The following is a 22,196-nucleotide window of genomic DNA, read 5'->3' as shown; positions in this document are numbered from 1 at the left end:
CTGATGCGCTCTGCCATCGTGTTTGCAGTGGCTTAGGCTTGCCTTAAGCTGCGGTAGCTGCTGGTGCTCGGGATCAGCGGGAGAGCTAAACCCTCACAGAGGTGAGATTGTGGCAGGGAGGGAGGCAGAGCAGGATTTGTGGTCTGTCTCACCTTGCCTTGCTACTGGAGGTTATTGCCTCCACAGGTGAGAGGCTGGTGTGGCACATGGTGGTCTGCAGCCCACTGCTGCCCACCCTGGGTGTCTCCCCCAGGATTTGTTTTGCAGGGGTCTGTGGGGTGCTTGGTGGGGCTGGGCTGGGCTGGTAGCCTGGCCAGGTGTCACTGAGCACAGCAGCTGGGGCAGGGACAAGCTCCAGGGCCAGCATCACCCCGAGCAGAGCCAGGGTGTGAGCATTACCTCTGGGAGAGCAGGGCAGTGCCATAGCGTGTCTGCATCATGCCTGGGGCTTCTGTGACCACAGAGCCTAGTCAGGAGCCACCTCCTGCCAAGTGCTGGGTAGTTGGGAAGGGAAATCCAGCTTTTTACCAAGCACAAGTTTCCTTGTTGCAGAGCAGCAAATATCCATGTCCTTTTGGGTGTCATCTCTGCCACCTCCTCAAGGCTATTTTTTACTTGCAGACTGATCTGCACAGTCCCTGCAGAGCGAATCTACCTCTCAGAGCAGGATTGCAAAAAAAAGTGTACATATGTGAGGGAATAAAGGTTTTCCTCCCTGAGTTGGCTGGGAGGTGGAAGCAGGGATGAATTCCTGTGCTGCCACACACCCAGCTCATGGCACTTCTTGGCTGCCTCTCTGTCCTCAATGTCTTTGCCCTTTGGGCTGCTGTCATCAGGATGTGCTCTGCTGACGTTCCAGATAATTTTTGCTTAATGAACAAATGATGACTCTCACTGCTGGGTGCCGCCTTGTCCTTTTACCACCCCTTTCTGGTTTCTCCTATTTTCTTTAATTTTAATGAGGTCGCTTGAACTTTTCCACCTAAATTAGCTGTCCTAATAACCAGATGTTCCTTGGGATGCTTTGGGACAGGGGTGGATAGAGGAGAAGGAGCTTGTTAGCAGGAGCCTGGCTCCTGCTGTTCCCAAAAGCAGGCATTAGCTGAGGGCAAGGGCTGTGAGTGTGCTCCCAGCACCTGCCACACTGCACCCAAAGCAGTCAGGGGAAGGGGGCTAGCATTTTTGGAGGAGCATCATACTCAAAGGAATTACCTAAATAGTGGGGCTGGTGGGGCTGGAGCCCCAGAGTAAAGCCTAAGGAAAAGGGGTGAGCAGCTGTGCTTTTTCCTGGAGGTGAAGCACTTGTGAGAAGTTAGAAAGCTTCAACTCTCCCAGGTCCATCAAGGACAAGCCAGAACTGGGGCTGAGCGTGTCTGCTCCCCTTGCACTCCTGCCCTGGATGCACAGGGAGGGCGTTTCTGATGGGGTCCTGGGGTACCTGCTGCTGACCCTTGTGGGTTTGTGTGGGGCTGGGGAAGCTGCAGGAGAGCATTGCTGTCCTGTGTGCCTGGGGTGGGTGTGTTGGCTTCTGCCCATGATGTCTGAGGGGTCTCACAGAGCTCAGATGTGCGGGAAGCACCTCTTGCAAGGGGCATTGTGGAGACGTGGAGCAGGTTGTGCAGTGGGACCCTCTGCCACTGCCTGGCAGGGAGCACAGCCTCAGGTGGGTGGGCTGGATGTGTGACTAGTAGAGCCCTCGACAGGCATGGAGAAGTTCAGGCCCTGAGTCAGGAAGCTGACCTAATTTCCACTTCTTGCATCTTCTGTTGGATTCTCTCTCCCCTTTCTCCTACATTAGTTACTTCTGTTTGGTCTTTTTTTCCTGTGCCCTTTCTCACTTGCTGCTTGAACTCACCCAGTTGCATTGGGAGATGCATTTCTATTGGCATAATCATTCCAGGCAGTCATTAATGTACCAACAAGGATACCATTGTAATCGGAGGATTTATTACTGCTGCTGTGAAACAACTGCCATGCTGTCTCACTTAACTCTTCAGCTCCCCTCCTGTCTTCTGCCAGCAGCCCAGCCAGTAGCAAACTGCTCTTTTAAAAGAGCTGCAAGCATGCAACCTGGGGATGTGTTATTTTATTATTGTTTTTTCCTGCTTTTACCGTAGGATGCTGCAGTGATACGAGTGAGAGTTCAGTGCTTCACTATCCATTTCTGGATTGAGTTGCAGCTGAAAGTGACTTTGTTGTTAAACTTCTTATTTAGAATAAGATTTAAATATTTCCATGAAGATGAAAAATACATTTTGACTGCTTTTCTTTAGGTCACAGCAGTAGTATGGCCTAAAGAATCTTGCAGGACCTTGAAATTAATTTGATATTTCAGAGAAGTGTATGACTTCTTCTTTAGTTTAGTTAAACAATTGCTAGTATTTATCTGCCTTTAACTTATCCTTATTTTTCAGTGCAGAAGGGGCTTTGCTGAAGGAAAGTAATCCCCAGACAACCAGACTATTAATACCTGTTTTTCCCTTTGGTAACCAGAGCCTGTGGCTATATGTTGGTAGGCAAGGAGGAGAAGAGAGAAAATTCTGCACAGAGACCCTGCACCCTCAGTCACAGTGAAAATACCTCTTGGGGTGGTAGGTGTTACTTCTCAAATTCTGGTCCTCAGGTAGGACCTTGGGCAGTGGAGGGAACTTATAACCAGCAACAGCAGAAACAAAGCTTTCCTCTGCCTGCAGCCACCTGAGAGTCTCTAGCTGGTGTTTAAAATTAAGACAAGCTGAAGAGATGCTAGCAGTGGTGTGATCAGCTCAGAGTTTTTTCCCTCTTGCAGAGGTGACATTGAGGGTCTTCATCAGTTTTGCAATGTGCCAGGGTGTGTGTTTGCTCCCTGCTGAAGGTGCTGCAGACACTCCTGACTGACAGGGAGGAGTGCCTGGTGCTGCAGCAGGTATGGATCAGCATGTACAGCTAATTGCCAGGCAGGAGGGCTCCAGAGGATCACACTGCTAATCTAGATACTTCTCCTGCCTTACCACCACCCCCTCCCTCCCACTGCACGCCTGCACACGTACTGGGTCCTGTAGGGAATAGGCATCAATAGTGCTGTGGGGGAGGGATGTAAGGAGCGTGGATCCCTGAGAGCTTCCAGTGACTGGGAGACAACAGGTCCCTTCCAACTGCTCCTGTAGCAACAGGGTGTCCGTGGTGGCAGACCCTGCCTCCTTCCCTGGGATGGTGTGGGTGGCCACGAAAAGGTTAGCAGATTTTGCAGAGTCTAATAACAAAGTGCTGTGTTCCTGTTCCTCATATTCCCACCTTCGTTGCCCCCCTTCAGGTGCCTCCCAGTGCTCACCTCTGGATTGACCAGGGTAGCCCTGACATTGCTGCTCCCCTTGAGCATCTTGTTTTGGAAAGTTTGTTGGTGCTGAGCTGTGATCCCTATGGGGCAACAAGATGTTTTGGGACAGATGGAAACATATCTTTTGCGCTAATTCCCTGCAAAATCCAGGGTGTATATCTTAGCCAAAAACAGCTTCTTAGGGGTAGGGAATACCTGTATTTGCTCTTCCTAAATAGTTCACACCTGATACTTGGTAGGCTTAGCTCTGTCCAGGTGGCATGAAGCAGGCAGCTGGGGGCACAGGGTAGCACCATAGAGTGTGACACACCTTAAAGTGTGTCAGTGGGTAAAATGTGTAAGGAAATCAAAGGGAATAAAACATTCCTGGGTTTTGCTTGTTTTGCAGTGGCCCTGAGGTGGTCCAGATGTATTGGGTAGCCTGTCTAAGCTGTTTTATTCCTGAAGAGCCTGAAGAGTAAGGCTGCTGTGGTGCTAAGTGATTTTCACAGCATTGTTTTACCAGCCTCTGGCTCCCAGCCTGATGCTCCTCCTGCATCACTTAGCAAGGAAAGGGAGTCTCAGGCAGGTTTGCTGCCTTGCCTGGGAGTAGAGAAAACATTAGTACATCTCTGTTTTGTGTTGGCTCGTAAATGCTGTCATAACCTACCCCTTGGAGATGTCTGGGGTTTTGGAGAGCCAAGGATGAACCAGAGCCAGGCTGGGGAGAAGTGAGACACCTGGATCATCCTTCTGAGCGTGGGCAGAGTTCAGCATGGCACTGGGAGCTGCTGGAAGCCTAGAGCCTGTCCTGGGGCTTGGAGAAAAGTGTGTTGAGGAGTGCACCAAGTGCACACCTGGGAACTCCAGTTTCTGCTCCCTGCATGTTTTCTGGGAGACTGTAAGCCAGTTCCTTGTCCTGAAATGAGCCGTAATTAGCTCACTGAGTTCTCGCTGATCATGTGTGTGTGCATTTGAGGTGGGTTTGACTGGAGCTGGGTGTGCAGGCTTGCTGAGGAGGGCTGCCCTGGCCAGTGGGGAGCAGCTCTGAGCTCCTCCTCCTGGGACTCTCCCTGGCTGAGTCCCTGACACCCTCTAGTGGAAATATTTATATTTAATATTTCAGGAGCTTTCAAAAATTGGTGGTGGTTGTGAGCACCCTGTGCTCAGCAGCCCATCCAGCACCCTCTGCAGTGACCTGTGGCCTGGGGGCTCACAGGAGATGCTGTATGCCTTGCTATTAAGTGTTGTAAGTACAAACTCAAAGCTGCCAGCTGTGACTGGCTCAGGGATGATAGCACAGTAGATTTGCTGCCAGGAATTGCTTTTCAGTCACTCCTCTCCTTGTCCAGCTGCTTGCTGCCAAACCTAACCTTGGTGCTGAAGAAAAGGGAATTCTGCTGACACTTGCAGAGGGTCATGGCAGCTGCAAGGATGGACTTGTGTTTGGGGACAAGGCTGGATGCTGGGGGAAGTGCAGAGAACGCTGCCTGGATGGCACATTGAGAAAAGAGGAGAGGAACAGGCAGGAGCTGGGTGAGAAAGAGCAAAAGGATGTGTCCTGCAGCATCCCACTTGGCTCTGATTCAGGTGTGGCTCTGCTCCCTTTCATACAGGGAGGTGACACTCATCTAAGCTTGTCCTTGCTTTCAAGTGGAGCTCAGCTTGCAGAGTGTCCCCAGAAGCCCTGGTGCTTTCTGTGGCAGGTGGCTGCAGGGTGAGTGGGTGGCTGGCAGCAGAGCCAGGGCTCCCAGGTGAGCACTGTGCTGAGACTCACTCGTGTCCTGATATGCAGACTGACATCTGTGACACCTGAGCAGGGTGACTGGCTTGGGAGGAACTGCTCTTCTGAGAATGCACATCCTGCATGCTCTGTCCTGCCCTGGTGAGCAGCTTCCTGGTGTTCCCTTTTTCCTCTGTGACTTGCAGCCCTAGTCTGCTCCAGCCTGATGGGCTAAGCCGTGCCTGTAGCTTGCTTGTCACGCAGAGTCACAGAACAGGTGAGATTGGTAGGGACCACTGCAAGTTGTCTAGTCCAGTCTCCCTGCTTGAGCAGGGTCCCCCAAAGCACATTAGCACATTACTCAGGGTTGTGTTCAGAAGGTTTTTGAGTATCTCCAGAGAAGAAGCCTCCACAGCCTCTCTGTGCAGCCAGTTTCAGCGCTCTTGTCATCCTCACAGAAAATAAGTTTTTCCTCATGTTTCTCTCCTCCTACTGCTCAGCACCACCTGGCTGCACCCTTCTGATGCCTGCCTGCCCTTCTGGCACTTGCATACATTGATGAGGTTCCCTCTCAGTCACCCCTTGCTGGTGCAAGCCAGTGGGGTCTGTGCCTTGGGAATAGCATTTTCTGTTCTACCACCTTCCCCCCTGACTGAACCCAGCACCGAGGCACATCTTACAGTGTGAATAAAACAGCTGTTTGTGCATCACTGGCCAAGAATGAGAGTGATGGTGTGAAGCACAGAGCCTCACCACTGTCCCAGCCACCTCAGGGCTGTGGCTTGTTCCTCCCTGATCATCTGATCCTTGGAAAATGGGGCTTTCATTTATCAGTATATGTCAAGTCCTCCTGGTTAGGAAGGTGGCACTGACTGAAAATATGTCCCTGCCATGCTGACGTAAGACAACAGCCTGAAGGCTGTGTGTAACCCAAAAGGTCTTACCAGTTCCTCTAATCAGGAGGATCTTGGTTGGCTTTTTAAAGTAAAATAGCAGGAGGAATGCAGCACAGTGTGTCAGGTGTTACCACAGTTAAATTACAGCATTAACCACGTGCTGACACCTCCTGATTTTTCCCCAGGAGTGCACATTGCAAAAACTTGCCTATCTGGGATAAAGGATGCTAACCTTCCAGCCAGGTTATGACCTGGAAATACAAAGTCATGGTTCCAGATGGCAAAATTATGTCTGTGCTAGCCTCCAGCATGCTCAGGGAATGGTGTGGTAAGTGCTTGCCTGAGACCCAGCCTTCAGACAGGCTTCCCATTGTATTACTCCCGGGAAGTGGGCAGCTCCACGTCTGGCAGGCCAAGTGCCTGTCCCCTCTTAGAGCATGACCTGGCTTGTCCTGCAAAGCCAGACAGGCTCCTGGGGTCAGCAGCTCCCTGTGCTTACCCAGAGAGCAGCTGTGCTGCTGAGCAGGGCTGGGGGCGCACAGGGAACTGGTGGGGTATGCAGGGCTCTCAGACTGGGGGAGGACAGGCACTTTTCCTTTACAGGTACCTGCCTTCACCCCGTAAGCTGTTGCACAGAGGTTCTGCATTCAAAGCATCTCCTCAGGAAAGTCACTCCAGCAAGATGATGATGATGAGGCTTAATTTATTTAAATAACACATGAGAAGTTTTAAGAGCTCATGGCTGGAGGGTGAAGAGAAAGGAGCCGTGTATCTGTGAAAATTATTCAGTAAGGTTTGAAATGAGAAGTTTAAAGCTTGTTGTGCAGGCATGGTGAACTGGCAAGGTTAATTGTTGCTGTCACCACTGTCTGGGAGTCAGGGATAAGGGGGAAAAGGAAGTAAGAAGGATCCTGGCCAGAAACTATTGTCAGCAAGCAGGGGATGGGAGTTCCAGTGAGAGGGATGAGGGGAAGGGAGGGAGTAGATGTGTGGTGGTCACAGGAACAGAGACAACCACCTGCAATGTAAGCAGCCTTACAAGGTACTTTTCCTGTCAGGCAGTAACTGGGGTGGTGAACGTGTAGTAAAAGAAAATGCTCCCATCTGGACTGGATGTGGGAAGATTTCTCTCTCATTTACTCCCAACTTATTCCTTTTTTTCTTTGTCCTCTTCTGATTTTGACTTTTCTGCCATAAATAATCCCAGTGGTTGTCTTCACTGCAGCTCATTGCTCTCTGTAGCAGTGCCTGAATGAAACAGATGCAGCTTCTGGCAGCTCAGCTAATTTTGTCAAACCATCCAGTGCTGTCAATGAAACCAAACTGAGATATGTTAATTATATTCCACTGGCATGTGGCAAAACTGTGGGCATTAACAGGCTCACTAACACTTCTTTGCCTGCAGAGCTGGGGAGAAGGTTTACATTCTTCTTTCCACGTGATGTTTCTTGAGACAGCAATGTCTAGAAAGGCTTCTTTATTAAAAAGTCTTATCTGCTGGTGGTAAAACCTTTCTCTAAATCCTAGTAAGGTTGGAGGGGTAAAGTTTTTGGTTTTTATCCTGAATTTAGCAATAGTACTTACTTTCCTCTGGTTAGTCAAGTGGAAAAGTAGCCAGCAGTTTTACTACAAAGTGCCTTGATGAGCTGGTCAGGATGCAATTGTATTGCTGCCCTTAGAGAAGCCAGTTCCCTCTGAATGCAGAAACCCCTTCCTTTGGCTGGAGGGGGTCATTAAAGGTGAAACAATACAAGCTTTGGAGAAGGGAATTTGATCTCCTGACTTTTTTATGAGGGAAGATTAAAGAAACTGAGTGTTTGGTTTGGACCAACCAGTGGCTGAAGAGGGGTGAAGACCATGCCTGAGGAGAGGATGAAGGATGTGGGCAAGGGTTGGGGGGAGGGGGGGTCACAGAACACGCTTGGGGGCACACGATGGAGGAGAGGCTCCTCCTGACAAAGTGCCTTGATGGGAAATGAATACAAGAAACTGTGCTGCTCTGCAGTGTGGTGAAAAACCTTGTTCAGTTACTGGGGCCCACTGAGCAGGAATTTAAGCACCATGTTTGGATCTTGTGCTGCAGGCCATGGTCAAAGGCTTTGGGGACACTTGTCTTCTTCTTAGCTAAATGTAGCCTTGCTTACACTTAATGTTTAATTGCAACTGTAAAAAGAAACTTCTCCCCTAGCTCTCTAAAGGTGTTTGGCCTTTACCCTCAGCATTTTGGGGTTGCTAACTCTGGGCCGTTTCTGTCCTGCTCTGCTGCAGTGATCCCGGACTCGCTGCGGGTGACAGCCATCCCGCAGACGCTGAACAAGGTGGAGCACGACTCCCTGGAGCTGAAGTGCGAGGTGTCCAAGAGCACAGCCCAGCACAGCCACGTCTCCATCGCGTGGTACCGGCAGCGAGGCAGCGAGGCGCCCGTCGAGATCATCTCCCTCAGCCGCGACTTCGTGCTGCGGGCGGGCAGCGCCTACGCCCAGCGACAGGCCACAGGCGACGTGCGCTTGGACAAAGTTGGGGAGACCACCTCCAAGCTCACCATCTACAACCTCCACCCGTCAGACCAGGGCGAGTTTTACTGCGAGGCAGCAGAGTGGATCCAGGATCCGGACGATTCTTGGTATGCCATGACCCGCAAGCGCTCCCAGGGCGCCATCGTCAACGTGCAAGCCACTGGTCAGTGTCTCCTCTGGCTCTTCTCCCTTGCTGGGCAAGTGGGAGGAGATGGAAAATGGGGCTGTGCCATGTTAGGTGGCTGGAGTTCAGCTCCTTGCTTTGCAATGTGCCCCATTCAGGGGGCTGCTGGCAGGGTGAAACAGGGCAGAGGAGGACCCAGGCACTGCCTGCTGCCAAGGGGAGTGTCAGCAAAGGGCAGCAAAGGGGTTTGGATGGTAGGCTCTGTCTCCTGATGTGGTCAGGGATCTGGGGCTGGCACAGAAGCTAAAACATACATCTTAAGCACTTGGTGCTAGCACAGGCAATGAGGATTTTGGTAAGTTAGGATGTAAGAGTGATACAGCAGGGAATAAAACAAAAAGTTTCAGCAAACGCTTTTATATCGCACAAGGTCCATTTACAAGTCAAAATTCTTCTCCTAGCACCTAGCACAGGTTCCTGCTGAGGAATCTAAAGACCCACCTGAGCTCTTTGTTCCTCTCAGATATCCCCAAAGGTTCTGCCTCTTGACTCTGGCTGAGCAGGGTGGGAGTAGGACTGAGGAAACCTTTGCTTGCTCTTTGCTTGATGGGCAAGAAGGTGCCTCTCTGGCAGCACAGCCCATCTGTTCTCCCACAGCAAAAACAAATCCCGAACCTTCTTACCTCTGGATGTACTTGTCTGAGGGATATTGGCTATGCAGGGAGTAGCAAATTGTGAACACTTGACATGAGGTGTACTGACTCTCCTTTGACATCCTGACACGAGTCTCTCTCCCCAGACAAGGAGTTCAGCGTCCGACTGGAGACGGAGAAGCGGATGTACATCGTGGGTGAGCCGGTGGAGTTCCGCTGCATCCTGGAGGCGCAGAACGTCCCCGACCGCTACTTCTCCATCTCCTGGGCCTTCAACAGCTCCCTCATCGCCAGCCTGGGACCTAACGCCGTGCCGGTGCTCAACAACGAGTTTGCCCAGCGTGAGGCCCTGGGCCAGCTCAAGGTGGCCAAAGAAAGTGACAATGTTTTTGTGCTGAAGATCTACCGCCTGCGCCTGGAGGACAGCGGCAAGTACAACTGCCGTGTGACTGAGCGGGAGAAGACCGTGACAGGGGACTTCATCGACAAGGAGAGCAAGCGGCCAAAGAACATCCCCATCACTGTCATGCCACTCAGTAAGTAGAGGCGTGCCCATCCCCTCCTGAGGGCACTGCTGTACTGGGCAGGTAGCTGGGAAAGGTGTGATGTGCCCAGACCACAGCAGTACAGGAGAAGGAGGATAGGAGTTCACATGCTGTTCGGGCTTGGAATCCCAGCTGGTGAGATGTATTTCTGTTGTTGGGAAGGGGTTGAAAAGGAGGGATGTGTGTCAGGTTCATAGGTGGGGAGTCATGCCCCCACCATGGTAATGACACCAAGCTGGCAGTCTGTTCTTGAGCTGAAGGTACATGTGACAGCCTCTGACTTCCTCTTCACATCTTGCTCCTGGCCTTGCTCTGCAGGGAGCTGGGTGCTCTGTAAAGTACTCAGCGGGCATAGCAAGAAGACCAGCTTAGCCTTGGTTTATCCTAGGAGCTGCTAGGTTCCTACAGGCTGTTATGTGATCGTGCTTCAGCTGTCTTGCAAGACAGCTGTACTGGAAGAATCCAGGTGTGCTCCTTAAGCCCTGGTGCTTTTCAGCATGAAGCTCCGTCCTGGTCACTGTGTGTTAGCCAGCTCTGGTGAAAACAACTGGAGGCTTGCCTTAAATGTCTTTTATATTTGTGAGATAAACATGGTAAATACAGAAAAAACAGGTTGAGAGGAGAGATTCCACTGACTCGTTCCTTGTTTTGCTCTCTGAAACTGGTAGCCGTGGCATGGTGAACCTTTCATGGGTTGCCCAGGCTATCATGGCAGTGGGCTTGGACCAAGTAGAAGGTAGCTGCCAGAGGATTTTGTGCTATATTGGCCTCTTACCTCCTAGATTTGAAGGGAAATGCAGCCCTTTCCTCTAGCTTTTTTCTCTCTCCTCATTTCTCCAAAAGAAATTCTATTTCTTTTTTCTCCTACTGATATTTGGTCTCATTTGTTTGGCTTTGAAAACCACTCTAGCTAGAAATCTTGCACTGGACAAATTTCTAAAATATATTGTTTCTAGACCCAGCCACCTTTCAGACAGATTTGATTCTTGCTTTTGATAAATCACCAGCTGTAGGAACAAATGTGATGATTTTTTTTAAGGGTACTAAGTGTACATAACTGTGATGGAAGGCAGCAGGAGTAACCTCAGTAACCCAGCACTCAGTATCTCTGAAAAACCAGCCACAAAGCCTTACACTGGGAAGCTCAAGATACCAGATTTTTTTTTTGAACGTTACCAAACAGTGATAGCTACCTATAGTGTCACGAACAGTGGGAGTCTGGGAGAGCTTCTCCCAAAAGGTGTTGGTAGGAATGGATGTGGCAAGATGGTGACCAGGATGATGCGAATTGAAAAAGCCGCAGGGCGCTGGAAGTTTTTTTTTTGGCAGAGCCAGTCGCACGCAGTGCATATTGTAGCAACAGAAATTCCCTCAAGTTTTGCTGAGGTCCCATCCTGGACCTGTGAGCAGAAGACACGGCAATGTCTCCTGAGCCGTAGGCAGAGATTTTTCCCAGCTTTGGCCTACACCTGCCTTGAGTGTGCAAGTCACCAGGAGCAGCTCGCTGCCCACCAGCTGTTTTTGGATGTGGTCACGCATGAGGTTAAGACGTGCCTGGACCCAAACGTGTGGGCAGTTTCCTGCACCTGGTGGAAAGCGTCTCTGGCCAGCAGCGTCCTTCTTGCAGCCCGAGCAGTGGCGAGTGTGTGTCATCTCCGCTGTGTGTATGCGTTTCTCTCCTTAGAGACCAGCATCTCCTTGGAGATAATCAACAACGCCACCAATATCTTGGAGGGAGAGAGCCTGCGCTTTGGCTGCAACGTGCGCTCGGGCTTCGGGCCCCAGAGCCGCCTCTCGGTCGCCTGGCAGCTGGTGGACAAGCTGAACCGGCGCAGCGAAATCGTGCGTCTGGACCGGGAGGGCACCTTGCACCCCGGCCCCGCCTACGCGGAGCGCAGCAGCTACGGGGGCATCCAGGTGGAGCAGGTGCGGCCCGGCTCCTTCACCCTGGAGATCTTCAACAGCGTCAAGGCGGACGAGGGCCACTATGAGTGCCGGGTGGCCGAGTGGACACGGACACTGGATGGGGAGTGGCAGATGGTTGGGGAGCGGCACATGAGCACCCCGGTGTCCATCACTGCTCTGGGTGAGTACTTGAGGCATGGGGGGCCCCGGGGCCATGGTCCCTCCCCCATGTGCCTGGCCGTCCCCCAGGAGGTCACCTGCAGATCACTGAGGCTGTTCTCAGCGCTCCTGCTTTTGCTTGCCAGCAAATGGAGGCACCCAGCAGCCTGCCCACGCTCCACATAGGTTGGTGCAAAAGGCCTGCATGCATCCGTGTGTGTGGGGGCGAAGTCTGAGGGGTGGCTGTGGCAGGAGCAGAGCAGGGAATGGCTGAGGAGAGGAATAGGGCTTCCAGTGTCCTTCAGAGGAGAGAGGCTGCCAGTCCTGTGATGCATCCTGCCAGTGCTGGAGCTGGGTTTTGGTCAGTGCAATGGTGGTGCTTCACCATGCACTGACCAAAACCTGTCCATGGATATCGAAGCCTCTTTGCCTGCCCTACGTAAACCTTACTTCTGCCCACACCAGATCAGGAGTGCAGAATGCTGTGCATCTGTTGGCCCAGAAGGCAGAAATGGTGGGCATCTCTTTTTAAGTGTGAGTCAGGAACGGTCCTTGCTGCCTCTGCAGGGAGGCACTAAGGTGCTGGCCCAGAACCACAATGTTGTCCGTGACCAAAGTAAACCAGTACCTTGGATCATTTGCAGCTGGTACTCTGCTCTGCCAAGGTGCTCCTCTGTTCCAACACAGTGAAACCACATCCATTTAGGAGAGGGCAGGTAGGGAGTTTTGACATTGTGCGTGGATTGTGAGTTACTTTGGTCCTCTTAGGCTGGTTCCATAAGTGATCTGCAGAAGGCTGAAGAAGGGATGACTGCTTCTGTGAGGCCACTGATTTTCAGAATGCCAAGGCTAAGACAATCAGGGAGCTCTCCTGAAAGGTTGAGATAGGAATTTTGGCAGGAGAGTGGGGACTGTGTGGCTCTTATTGGTACTCTGAAGTATTAATCTTAAGCTTTGACAAGATATGTGTGAGACCAGACTTCAAAGTCATATTGTATTCTGATGAAAATCTTGCCTTTTCCCTCCTTTCCTCTCCTTTACTTTTGACCTCCTTTCAGAGGCTGTTTTGTCTGGACTTAAAAATCTTTTCTGTGTAGCTTCCAAAAAGCAAGTGAGGATGTTCTTTTGTAAAGAACTAAAGGAAGATTCTCATCTAGTTTCAATGGTGTCTTCCTCATGAGGTCAGCAGCATTTGGCTGGCTACAAGTCCCAAATGTCAGCCCTTCCCTTTACTCTGCCACTTCTAAAAGTCTTGAGATTAGGCAATGAGATTTTAAAATGTGTCACTTCTACTCTTGTTAAAATTTAAGATGCTCAGAAGTGCACAGGAGTTCCAGAAGATGTGATGGAAAGGTTGTCCCACCTCCTTCGCTCCCCAGTCACCGGCTGTTGAGCATGTTCTGTCTAGTCTTAAGAAATTCTTAGGTTTCTTTAACTAGCAAAGCTGAAGTACCTCATAGAAATGTAGAGAAACCATTGAGTATTGTTTTGCTTCTGAATCTGTTGTTTTGGTTGGTTTTTGGTTTTTTTTTGTTCAGCTTCATGTTTTTGAAATGTCCTGCGAAACTCAAATTCAGGGTACTAAGAAAAAGCAGGAGAGGTTCATGGCTTCAGAAACTGCTGTCCTAAAAAAAATGCAGTAAATTTAGTGACACTCACATTACAAGTTAAGGTCTCATTGTTTGCCAGACTGCCAGGGTAAGAAACTCTTCAGCTGGTGATGTTCAGACCCATAAATCTAACCACAGGGTGGTTCAGAAGCAACAGCCAGAAAGAGAGATGTGCTGGCAGAAGAGACCAGATGTTCCTGAACTTCTGAGGCTCTTGAGTGCGTGGCATGGACTTAAGTCCCAGTCTGGCCATGGAAGGAGGGAGTGAGGGAGTGGTGTATTTTTGTATGGAGGTTTTACATAAAATCAATCCACTTCTATGCTTTTTGTACCAAGTCCCAAAAGAAGGGCTTTTCGTTTGTTAACTTAAATGCCATGACCATGTTGATGGAGTTGAAGACCCGAGAAACACACCTGGCTGCTGCATGACTTCATGAAGCTTCCTTGCCCAGGCAACTGGAGAGTAAACTTGATGAAGTCAGCTGGTCTTGGTGAAATTAAGTTGGCTTTCTAGGGCCTTCTCTGGCTCACGGTTTCTCTGAGCTGGGCCTGGTAACACACTTACTGGGGCAGGAGGGCTGCTGCAGGGTCTGAAGGTGAGGGCTTATATGGGGCTGAGATACAACAGCTCTGCAGGGGAGGCAGCCTGGGTCTCACACTGCCCTCCTGGGTAATCACTGAACATGCTGTGAGAGGTTTTAATCCCGAAGATTGACCTGTTTTCTCAGTAATTACACATCCTGGAGCTCTGGCACGGTGATGCCGTGGGGTTGCAGAGGCACTGCTGGGAGTGTGCAGATTTGGTAGGCTCCATGCTGTGCCCGGTCTGCCTGCAGCAGCAGGGAACTCCTGGCTCATCTTTTCAAGCCAGTGGCAGGCTGAAGCTCCATGCTGATCCAGAAGATGTTCCTCTTTTGACTGGGCACTGTCTGGGGTCTCCTCAAGCAGTGGCAGCTCTGCTGAGAGCTGGGGTGGTCAACACTGCAGGGAGAGGGGGAGCTGTCAGCCCATGTGGGATGCTCCATGCAGCCGTTGAGGAGGGGAGCGCTTCTTGGGCATGTTGGCAGAAGAAAACAAGGTCCCTGCTAAGTCTGCTGGCCACACTGAAGTGATTGGAAGAGAAGAAAATGTTTCTCTCTGAGGCTTGGAGCAAATGAACAGTGGAAATACTCTGCCTGAATATGTAAGCCCGACTGGCTAACAGGAATATGTTACCTTTTAATTACTAATAATCTGCTGATTTCAACTCCTCTAAAGAAACAGAGTGCTGGGGGTAGACAAGTCAAAATGTATTGACCAGCCTGCAGAGTGGCAGACATGTGAGAATAACTGCATAAAGCTGTCCTGGAGTTGTGATGTGGAAGAGAACAAAAGCTGTATGAAGAACAGGAGCAGCCAGCTTCTCTTTCAGTTTGCCTCCATCCTGGGGTTTTGTAACCATTGCCACTTCTATGATGCATGTTTTGAAGGCTGCTACTTCTTGCTTTCCTCATTCTTCCTCCAGCTGCAGCAGCCAGATGCAGACCTGGGTTGGGGGACAGAGTGGGATGCCCTGCTCAAGAGGTGGATGTGGATCACAGGGGGCTGGTGCTGAGTAGCTGCTCTGCCAGGTGCTGCTCACTTGCCATTGTGCTGCTGCATTTCCATGCAGGGTTTCAGCAGCCTGCAGAGGCTGTGTCTCAGGGGATCTCACTCCTCTGGGCAGAAATCCAGGGCAATCCTGCTATGGCTGCAGCCTGTGCTCACTCAGGCAGTCACTGCTGCTCAGGCAGTACCACTTGTGTGTTTTTGCCTCTGCTTTTCACCTCACTTGGCCATACCAGATGAGAAGCTGACACAGCTGGAGTGGCTGATCACACCGCTGGATGACCACACTGGCTTTTGCATGCTGACAGCAGGGCCTCCATAGGCAGGTGTCTCAAAGCCCTCTCCTCTCTTCCCACAGAGGCTGGATTTGCTGTCACCGCCATCTCCCGCACCCCGGGGGTGACCTACAACGAGTCCTTCGACCTCCAGTGCATCATCAAGCCGCACTACCCGTCGTGGGTGCCGGTGTCGGTGACGTGGCGCTTCCAGCCGGCGGGCAGCACCGAGTTCCACGACCTGGTCACCTTCACGCGCGACGGCGGCGTCCAGTGGGGCGACAGGGCGGCGGCCTTCCGGACCCGCACGGCCATCGAGAAGGCCGAGTCCAGCAACAACGTGCGCCTGAGCATCAGCAGGGCCAGCGACACCGAGGCCGGCAAGTACCAGTGCGTGGCCGAGCTCTGGAGGAAGAACTACAACAGCAGCTGGACCAGGCTGGCCGACAGGACCTCCAACCTGCTGGAAATCAGGGTCCTGCGGCCAGGTGAGTGCCGAGGGCGTGTTGGAGGGATGGGGTACGTGCTGGTGCTGCAGAGGTCTCCTCTGTGCTAGGACTGCGCTTCTGGCAGTGACCGATGTTTCTCACTTGTAGCTGGCTCAGCTCTTCGACTGTGATTATGTTGGAGCTCTTTTATCCACCTCTGGGGAAGTGGGTCCTCTCTTTGCCTCGTGTATGCTGTTCCTGGGGTTTTCTTCTGGGAAGTGAGGTGGCTGAGCTCAGTCCAGTCTCTGGAGTGTTCCTGTGAGACAAAGGTGGTTTTCAGGTTGCCACCTCCATTTATCAGGACAGACTCTGAAAAGAGAGGAGAAGAATGGGGCAAACAGGATCAAATAGAGAGATGTGTTCCCACCAAAGCTGCATGTGCACCATAGGTGGGGTGCTGCATCTCTCATTGTGCTGAAGGCACCTTCAAAAACAGATGGTGATCAAAGAACCTGATTTTCATTCCCACCAGAAATTAAGCCCTCTTGGCTAAAAGCCTCCACAGCCATGGGTGCACACACAGAATGTGCAGCAGATACACAGGCACCTGGCATGGCAGGGGCAGAAAACCTACAAGGTGCTATCCTTGTAAGCCACTGGAGTGAGTGAGGGGCCTTCTGTAGCTTGTCACTGATATTTTGGTGGTGTCCCTATTGTGCATGAACAGTGCAAACATACGTGACCACGGTAGCTGTGGGCTGCTGCTGAGCTGAATAGTGTATTGCTGTCTTGGACTTAGGGATGGAATTAGTGTTTGGAGTGAGGCTTTTAACACCTTCAAGACTGTTTGCTCTGGTCCTTGCTGCATGTGAGTTTTCCTTTTGTGTTCCTGTGCAGAAGGACTCCTTCCTAGGGTCCCTACTGGTTGGGCTTTATGTTTTTCCCATCAGTATCCCTCTTCATACTCCCTCCACCTTCCCCAACCCTGTCTTCAGACAACTCAGGGGATGCTGTGAGCTCAGGCCTTATGAGCTCTCCATCATTTTTCTTCCCTCTCTCTCCCTTGCCCTCATCTCCAGGTTAATCTTCTCCATTTATCTTGATTATGCTGCCTTGTAATACATGTTTTACTGCTTGCAAGGTCGAGTTGCTGATGTTCATCATTTTAGCTTACTTCCTTAGGAAGCAGTGTTGAATGGATGTGGTCCCTGGAGTAGCATGCTTCTTCACAGACCTGTGCATGCATATCTGTGTGTGAGGCAGAGAGGGAAAGAGAAATCCTTGATTGCAGCTTCAGGAAGACAGCCTGTGTGTCACAGCTCAGGGTGGCAGGCAGCTCAGTTAAACCATGCTCTGGCAGCATTTTGTTCTTTACTGGAGCAGTAACACTCAAGTGATGCCTTAACAGAACAAGTTGTCCAGGTCTCCATGGTTTTTACCTTTTTACCTCTCCTTGTCTCCCAGCTGCTCAGCAAACAACTGCAAAATAAGTCTTAGCTGTCAGTTCAGTGAGCCCTGCATAATGTTTGAAGCTTTATGGCTCACAAGTGGGGATAGAAGAGGGACTCCTCAGAGCTCTCTCAGCACCATGGCTGTACCCTCTCTGTGCTTTGTTACCATGTCCCAGGCAGCCTCTGGGAGTGGGTGGTTGATGTTCTCCATTAATGAACTGTAGGGAGCAGACCAGGGACAGCTCTGGTTCTCTCTGGTTTTGTATGTGGTGGCAGAGGGTTGTATTGTGTCATTCCTGGATGATCTCCAGAGAGGATCCAGGATGATATGGGAGACACCTTCCCCAGACACTTCTGAATGAATGAATGTCCTAGAGCCCTCCCAGTGCAACCTGTGCTGTGTGGGTGCTGGTTTTCAGATAAATATCCAAGTCTTCTCCAAAAAGGGTCATTCAGGACCCTGGAACGATTAAACAGCTGAGAGAGCTGTCTGTCTACTTCTGTTCCACTAGTCACTAGTTATCTGAGATGAGTTCAGGTTGCTGTTTGGTGTCTCAGTCCTAGCCTTTCCTTTGCCATTAGCCATGGCTGTCTGCCTTCACCCATATGCTTGGGTGACCTATCTCCACTACCAGTCCACTAAGGGACACCATAAAGAAGGCTTGTCTGGAGGTGTTTTGGCAAATGGAGCCAACATGTCTTTCTAGACTCTAAGTTAACGTGGGGATTCTAGTTCCCACTCCAACCCCTGCTCCCTGTTTGAGTGACCTTTCTATTTGACAGGTTCCAGGTGCAGACATGAAAGTCAGTATACGTCAGCCTTTGAAGTGTGTTGAGGAGAGAAAGGTAAATAAATGGCAGCCTCCTTGCTTTGTGAAATCCAAGAAGAAATGAGCAGTATTTTGAGAAATGAAAAATGTAGGGGCTGAAGAAATGAGCAAGGACAGACAATGGCAGCATTAACCCAACTCTAAGTACAAGGTCTGCAGGCACGATGGCACAAGTCTCCTGTGTGGCATATGAGCCAGTTTTGGCCTTTGGGAGTGACATTCCTGATTCCTTGGGATCTTTTTGTTCTAAAGACTGGCAGTGTGAGGAAATTCCCTATAAAGGGTGCTGGCTGTGTGTGTGAGAGGTTATAGAGAATTTAGGTATCATCTAAGTTCACCAGCAGTAGCCCTGGGATCCACAGCTCCCTTTCCTAGCCTGCTGCTCAGTGTCATGCAAGCCTGCACACCTTGTGTTGAGAGCTCATGTGTGCTTTATAGGGACAGAGACCTGCACTGCTTTAGGGCCACTGCTGAGTTTTAACTTCTGTAGGCTGGGGCAATAATCCAGGCTGGTGTGGAGGGCTGTTAGACATGACTGGAGACCAGACTGGCTAGATAGCCTGTGGCTATTTCATTTCCCTACAATTCAGTGCTCTCCTTTTTACTTCCATCTCTCAAGGTGCCTGTTGTTTCTTTCTTGGTGAGCTCTTGTTGCAACAGAAGGGGAAGAACAGTAAAAGTACATTTCACTTCCCACCAGCTGCTTGCCTGAAACCAAAGCTGGCAGGAGACCATGCACAGTAGTGCAGCCTGAACTAGAAGTGAGCCCCCAGTGCAGGAGTAAAGATTTCTTTTGTGTTTGGGACTCCCCTTCTGCTGAAGTATCTGGCCTGCCTCTGGAAACCTGGGTCTTTCATCCCCACGGCCATCATCCCTTTCCCCTGAGGGTTCACCACCATTTTCCCATCCAGAGACATTGCTTTGCCCTTTGTCTTGCCCCTTTCCAGGTGGGGAAAGCAGCCAGTATGCAAAGCTTAGTGGGCTGATATTTGAGAGATCCATCAAGATTAGCTGTGTCCTGTCCTTGGAGAGGACGTGTGTGGTGGCTCCCTGGCACTTACAGTTTCCTTGGGTTTTAGGGGAGGCAGAGGTAGCTTTTAGGGGAAGCAGGTGATTCCTTTTGAATCCAAGTGGCTCTCAGTGCTCACACTGAGATGCCAGCTGACCTCACTGTTCCCTGCCTCGCACAGCACGGAGGGGAAACAGCTCTTGGGCTCTGGGGCCTGAAGGAAGGTGGTAGATAGGTTCAGAAAGGTCAAGGGGAAGACCCAAGGATTGTCAGGCAGGCTCTGTTCCCATTTCCTCCTTGGATCTTGTTTCTCTCTGCCAGGTGTCCAGGGATGAGACAGCAGGCGCTGTCTGGGAGCAGTGCGTGCCCATGTGGTCTGCAGGACTAAGACAAGGGCAGCAGACAGTGCACCACGGGGGCTGTGCTGCAATCTGGGCAGGCTTGGGTGTCTGCAGAGTGATCTCTCTTTTGGCAAGGAGGCTTGAGGCACATTTGTGCTGGTGTATTAAATTGCCATTGTCATTGTGTGTGTTACTGCACTTATCATTCCCCTGAAGCACAGATGAGGGGGTGATTCAGCAAAGTCCTGGGGTCTGAATGCTGGAGAGTGTATCTGGCAACAGCAGAATAAGAAAGCAGGGCTTTCACACAATATCCCCACCCTCAGAGCACCTTCTCACCCCTTTCATACTCATGCAGCTCTCCACCCCTCCATCCTTGCATTGTTCCTTGTCCTGTTCCTTCCTGACTAAATCTGGACCGGGCACTCAGGGAGAAGCTGCAATTGCTTCTATAAATCTGTCCTCTTGCTGCTGGGATTGACAGTAATGAACATGGGAGGAGGGATGGCAGGGGATGATAACTGAGCAGACACCAGGGATGCTGGGCTCCTCACTGCTTTTTTGCAAGCCAGTCTACAGTAGATTGACTGACCTGGGAGCTGTCGAGCAAACAAGGCAGTCATGCTCTTCATTAGAGCATTAATTAGCTTCCAGAGGCTCTCCAGGGGCTGCTTCTTAAAGTTTGGTTTATTAGAAGCTGTCAGGTTGAAACCATCATGGAGGGGGAGGATGGAGGCTCATCACTGGCCTTGCAGAAGCTGGAGGTGGCTTCTTCCTGAACCTTACTTTAGGAGTGGGGTGAGCCAGGGCTGTGCTAGCCCTGGAGCCCTGCATTCTGGTGGGTGCAGAGCCCTGTGCTACTTTCTGGTCTCCACAGGAAACCAGAGAATGGCTGTGCTGAGCTAGCAATGGCCAGAGAAACCTAATGAGTGGAGAATGAAGGACTCTTACCTCTTTGTTCAAGCCCATCCATGGCAGCCACAGAGAGACTATTCTGTCTCATGCTCCTCCTCTCTGAAGGCTCATTGACGAGCCAAGCAGTGCATGGTTGTGACTGTGCAGGCTTAGGATGCTGGGAGGATGAGGAAGGCACAAGGCAGAGGAGAACTGGAAAAGGAGGCTGCTTTATAGCATACTTAATGCTGGGAGAGGAGGACTTATTTTAAAATAATTAACTACCAAGACATTTGTGGAGTATAGTGAGAAGCTTTCCTTAACTCAGATATTTCTGTTAATGCCTTTATTCCATCTCATCTTAGTAATTCTTAGTAATTCCAGTTAAGGAAGCCTCTCATGGATGGATGTGAAAGATGCCTTTCCTACTACAAGTGGCCAGTGGGATACCGACCAGACTCTTGAGTAGAGTCTCAAACAAGTGTTTTCAAAGGCCACAACGTTTCTGCTTTAACCTGACACTCTTGCTTCTGGCAGCATCCAACAATAAAATTAAGCAAGGAAAGTTAATGAGCTGGAAACTTCCTTACAGAAGTGAAGTCTGGAAACTGAAGTTTGCTGCTTGTTTGATCCCAGAGTGGTTTTGCTCTATAGAACAGCACTGCTTCCCTGCTTTACAGCTGCCTGCTCCATCTGGCAAATGGTTGTACTCCTGCTCGAGTGCTGAAGAGCTCAGAAGCGAGGAGCCTGTCCCTCAGCAGCAGTGGCTGTGGTGCAGAGCAGCCTCCTCTTCCCTGTGTGCTCAGGGACTTGCTCCTTTCCCTTCACTGCCAGTGGGGTAAGACCTGCTGTTCTTCCTCAGAGCTGCTGCTCCTTCTTTCCAGCACACCGAACACATGAAATGAAGGGGTTCAGTGTTGCATTACCCAGAGCTGTCCCCTTGCATGGACCTGCATTAGTGACCCAGCTGGGCCCTTTTTCTTCTGCAGATAGCAGAGGTAGGGTTGATTCTCCTACTCTTGCCCATTTGCCCTGGGGAGCTCTGTTGCCACACTTTCCAGGTCCTCTGGGACAAATACTCCACTTAGACTTGCTGTCACCTCCTTGGCACAGTTATTTATCCCAGGCCAGCACCCCAGGGTGCTTTTTCTCCACATTTAGCCATCACTCCTTTCTCCAAACATCCCTGTCCTCCTGGGTGTAAGCAGCAGGGGAGGGAGCTCGTGCTGGAGGTGCTGCTGCCTTCCTGATGCTGTACTGGGGACGCTGACACTGGCCTTGCAGGGTCAGAGCTGTGATTCACCTCTCCCTGCATTTGGTTTTCCTTTTGGGAGCAGTGCTGCTTGGCTCCTCTGAGAGCCTTCTGTAAGAGCCAGGTGTGTTGAGCTGATTGCAGCCAGTGATGTTCAGGTTTTCTCTTGGGACTCCAGCCTGGAAAATACACAGAGGAGCGTGACCTGAGAAGCTGAACTTTAATTGGATGTAGCATCTTGGATGCATTTCACAAGGGTGAAGAGTGTGGGAATGCATCCTTGTACCTAGTGGGACCTTAACCTGACTCGGCCTGCTCTGTGTGTGCCCCCACTGATCTTAGTGCAGGTAGTCTTTCTTTTCAGCCCCCCAACAAGATTGACAGTGCCAGGAAACCTGGGCCATATCCAGGATATGCTACACTCTTCAATTAGCTCTCTCCATGGTTACCTTTTAGGTCCAAATTTTTCACTTCCATTTCAGAGAACTCTCTGCTTTCTTTCTTTGGTATCTCCTGAGCAGTTTTCCACTCCTGTTTTCAGCATGGATACACAAAATCATGGTGTCAGCCTGTTTGCAGTCCGTGCACATGCACCTTCTTTGATGTTTTCGTGAACAGTTTCTCTCTCTCCACACAGTTTAGCTTCTCATCGATTCCCTGTTTGCTTTCCTTGGACTAAAATACTCTACTGTGAGCAGTACTT

General features: G+C 50.7%; 1 protein-coding gene across 1 annotated transcript in view; it reads left to right on the top strand.

Annotated features, from left to right (window-relative positions):
• IGSF3 (immunoglobulin superfamily member 3) overlaps window positions 1-22,196 on the top strand; it is a 92,046-nt gene that overhangs the window by 51,501 nt on the left and 18,349 nt on the right. Inside the window, exons 3-6 of the mRNA XM_021541594.3 lie at window positions 8,183-8,593; window positions 9,354-9,743; window positions 11,437-11,838; window positions 15,372-15,776. Coding sequence (XP_021397269.2) covers window positions 8,183-8,593; window positions 9,354-9,743; window positions 11,437-11,838; window positions 15,372-15,776 — 1,608 coding nt within the window. The remainder of the gene's footprint in view (window positions 1-8,182; window positions 8,594-9,353; window positions 9,744-11,436; window positions 11,839-15,371; window positions 15,777-22,196) is intronic.

Source organism: Lonchura striata, chromosome 2 (genome assembly GCF_046129695.1).
Source record: "Lonchura striata isolate bLonStr1 chromosome 2, bLonStr1.mat, whole genome shotgun sequence".
In the NCBI taxonomy this organism is placed as follows: Eukaryota; Metazoa; Chordata; class Aves; order Passeriformes; family Estrildidae; genus Lonchura; species Lonchura striata.
Note: the sequence above shows the minus strand (reverse complement) of the source record. Positions and strands in the feature narration are given on the sequence as shown.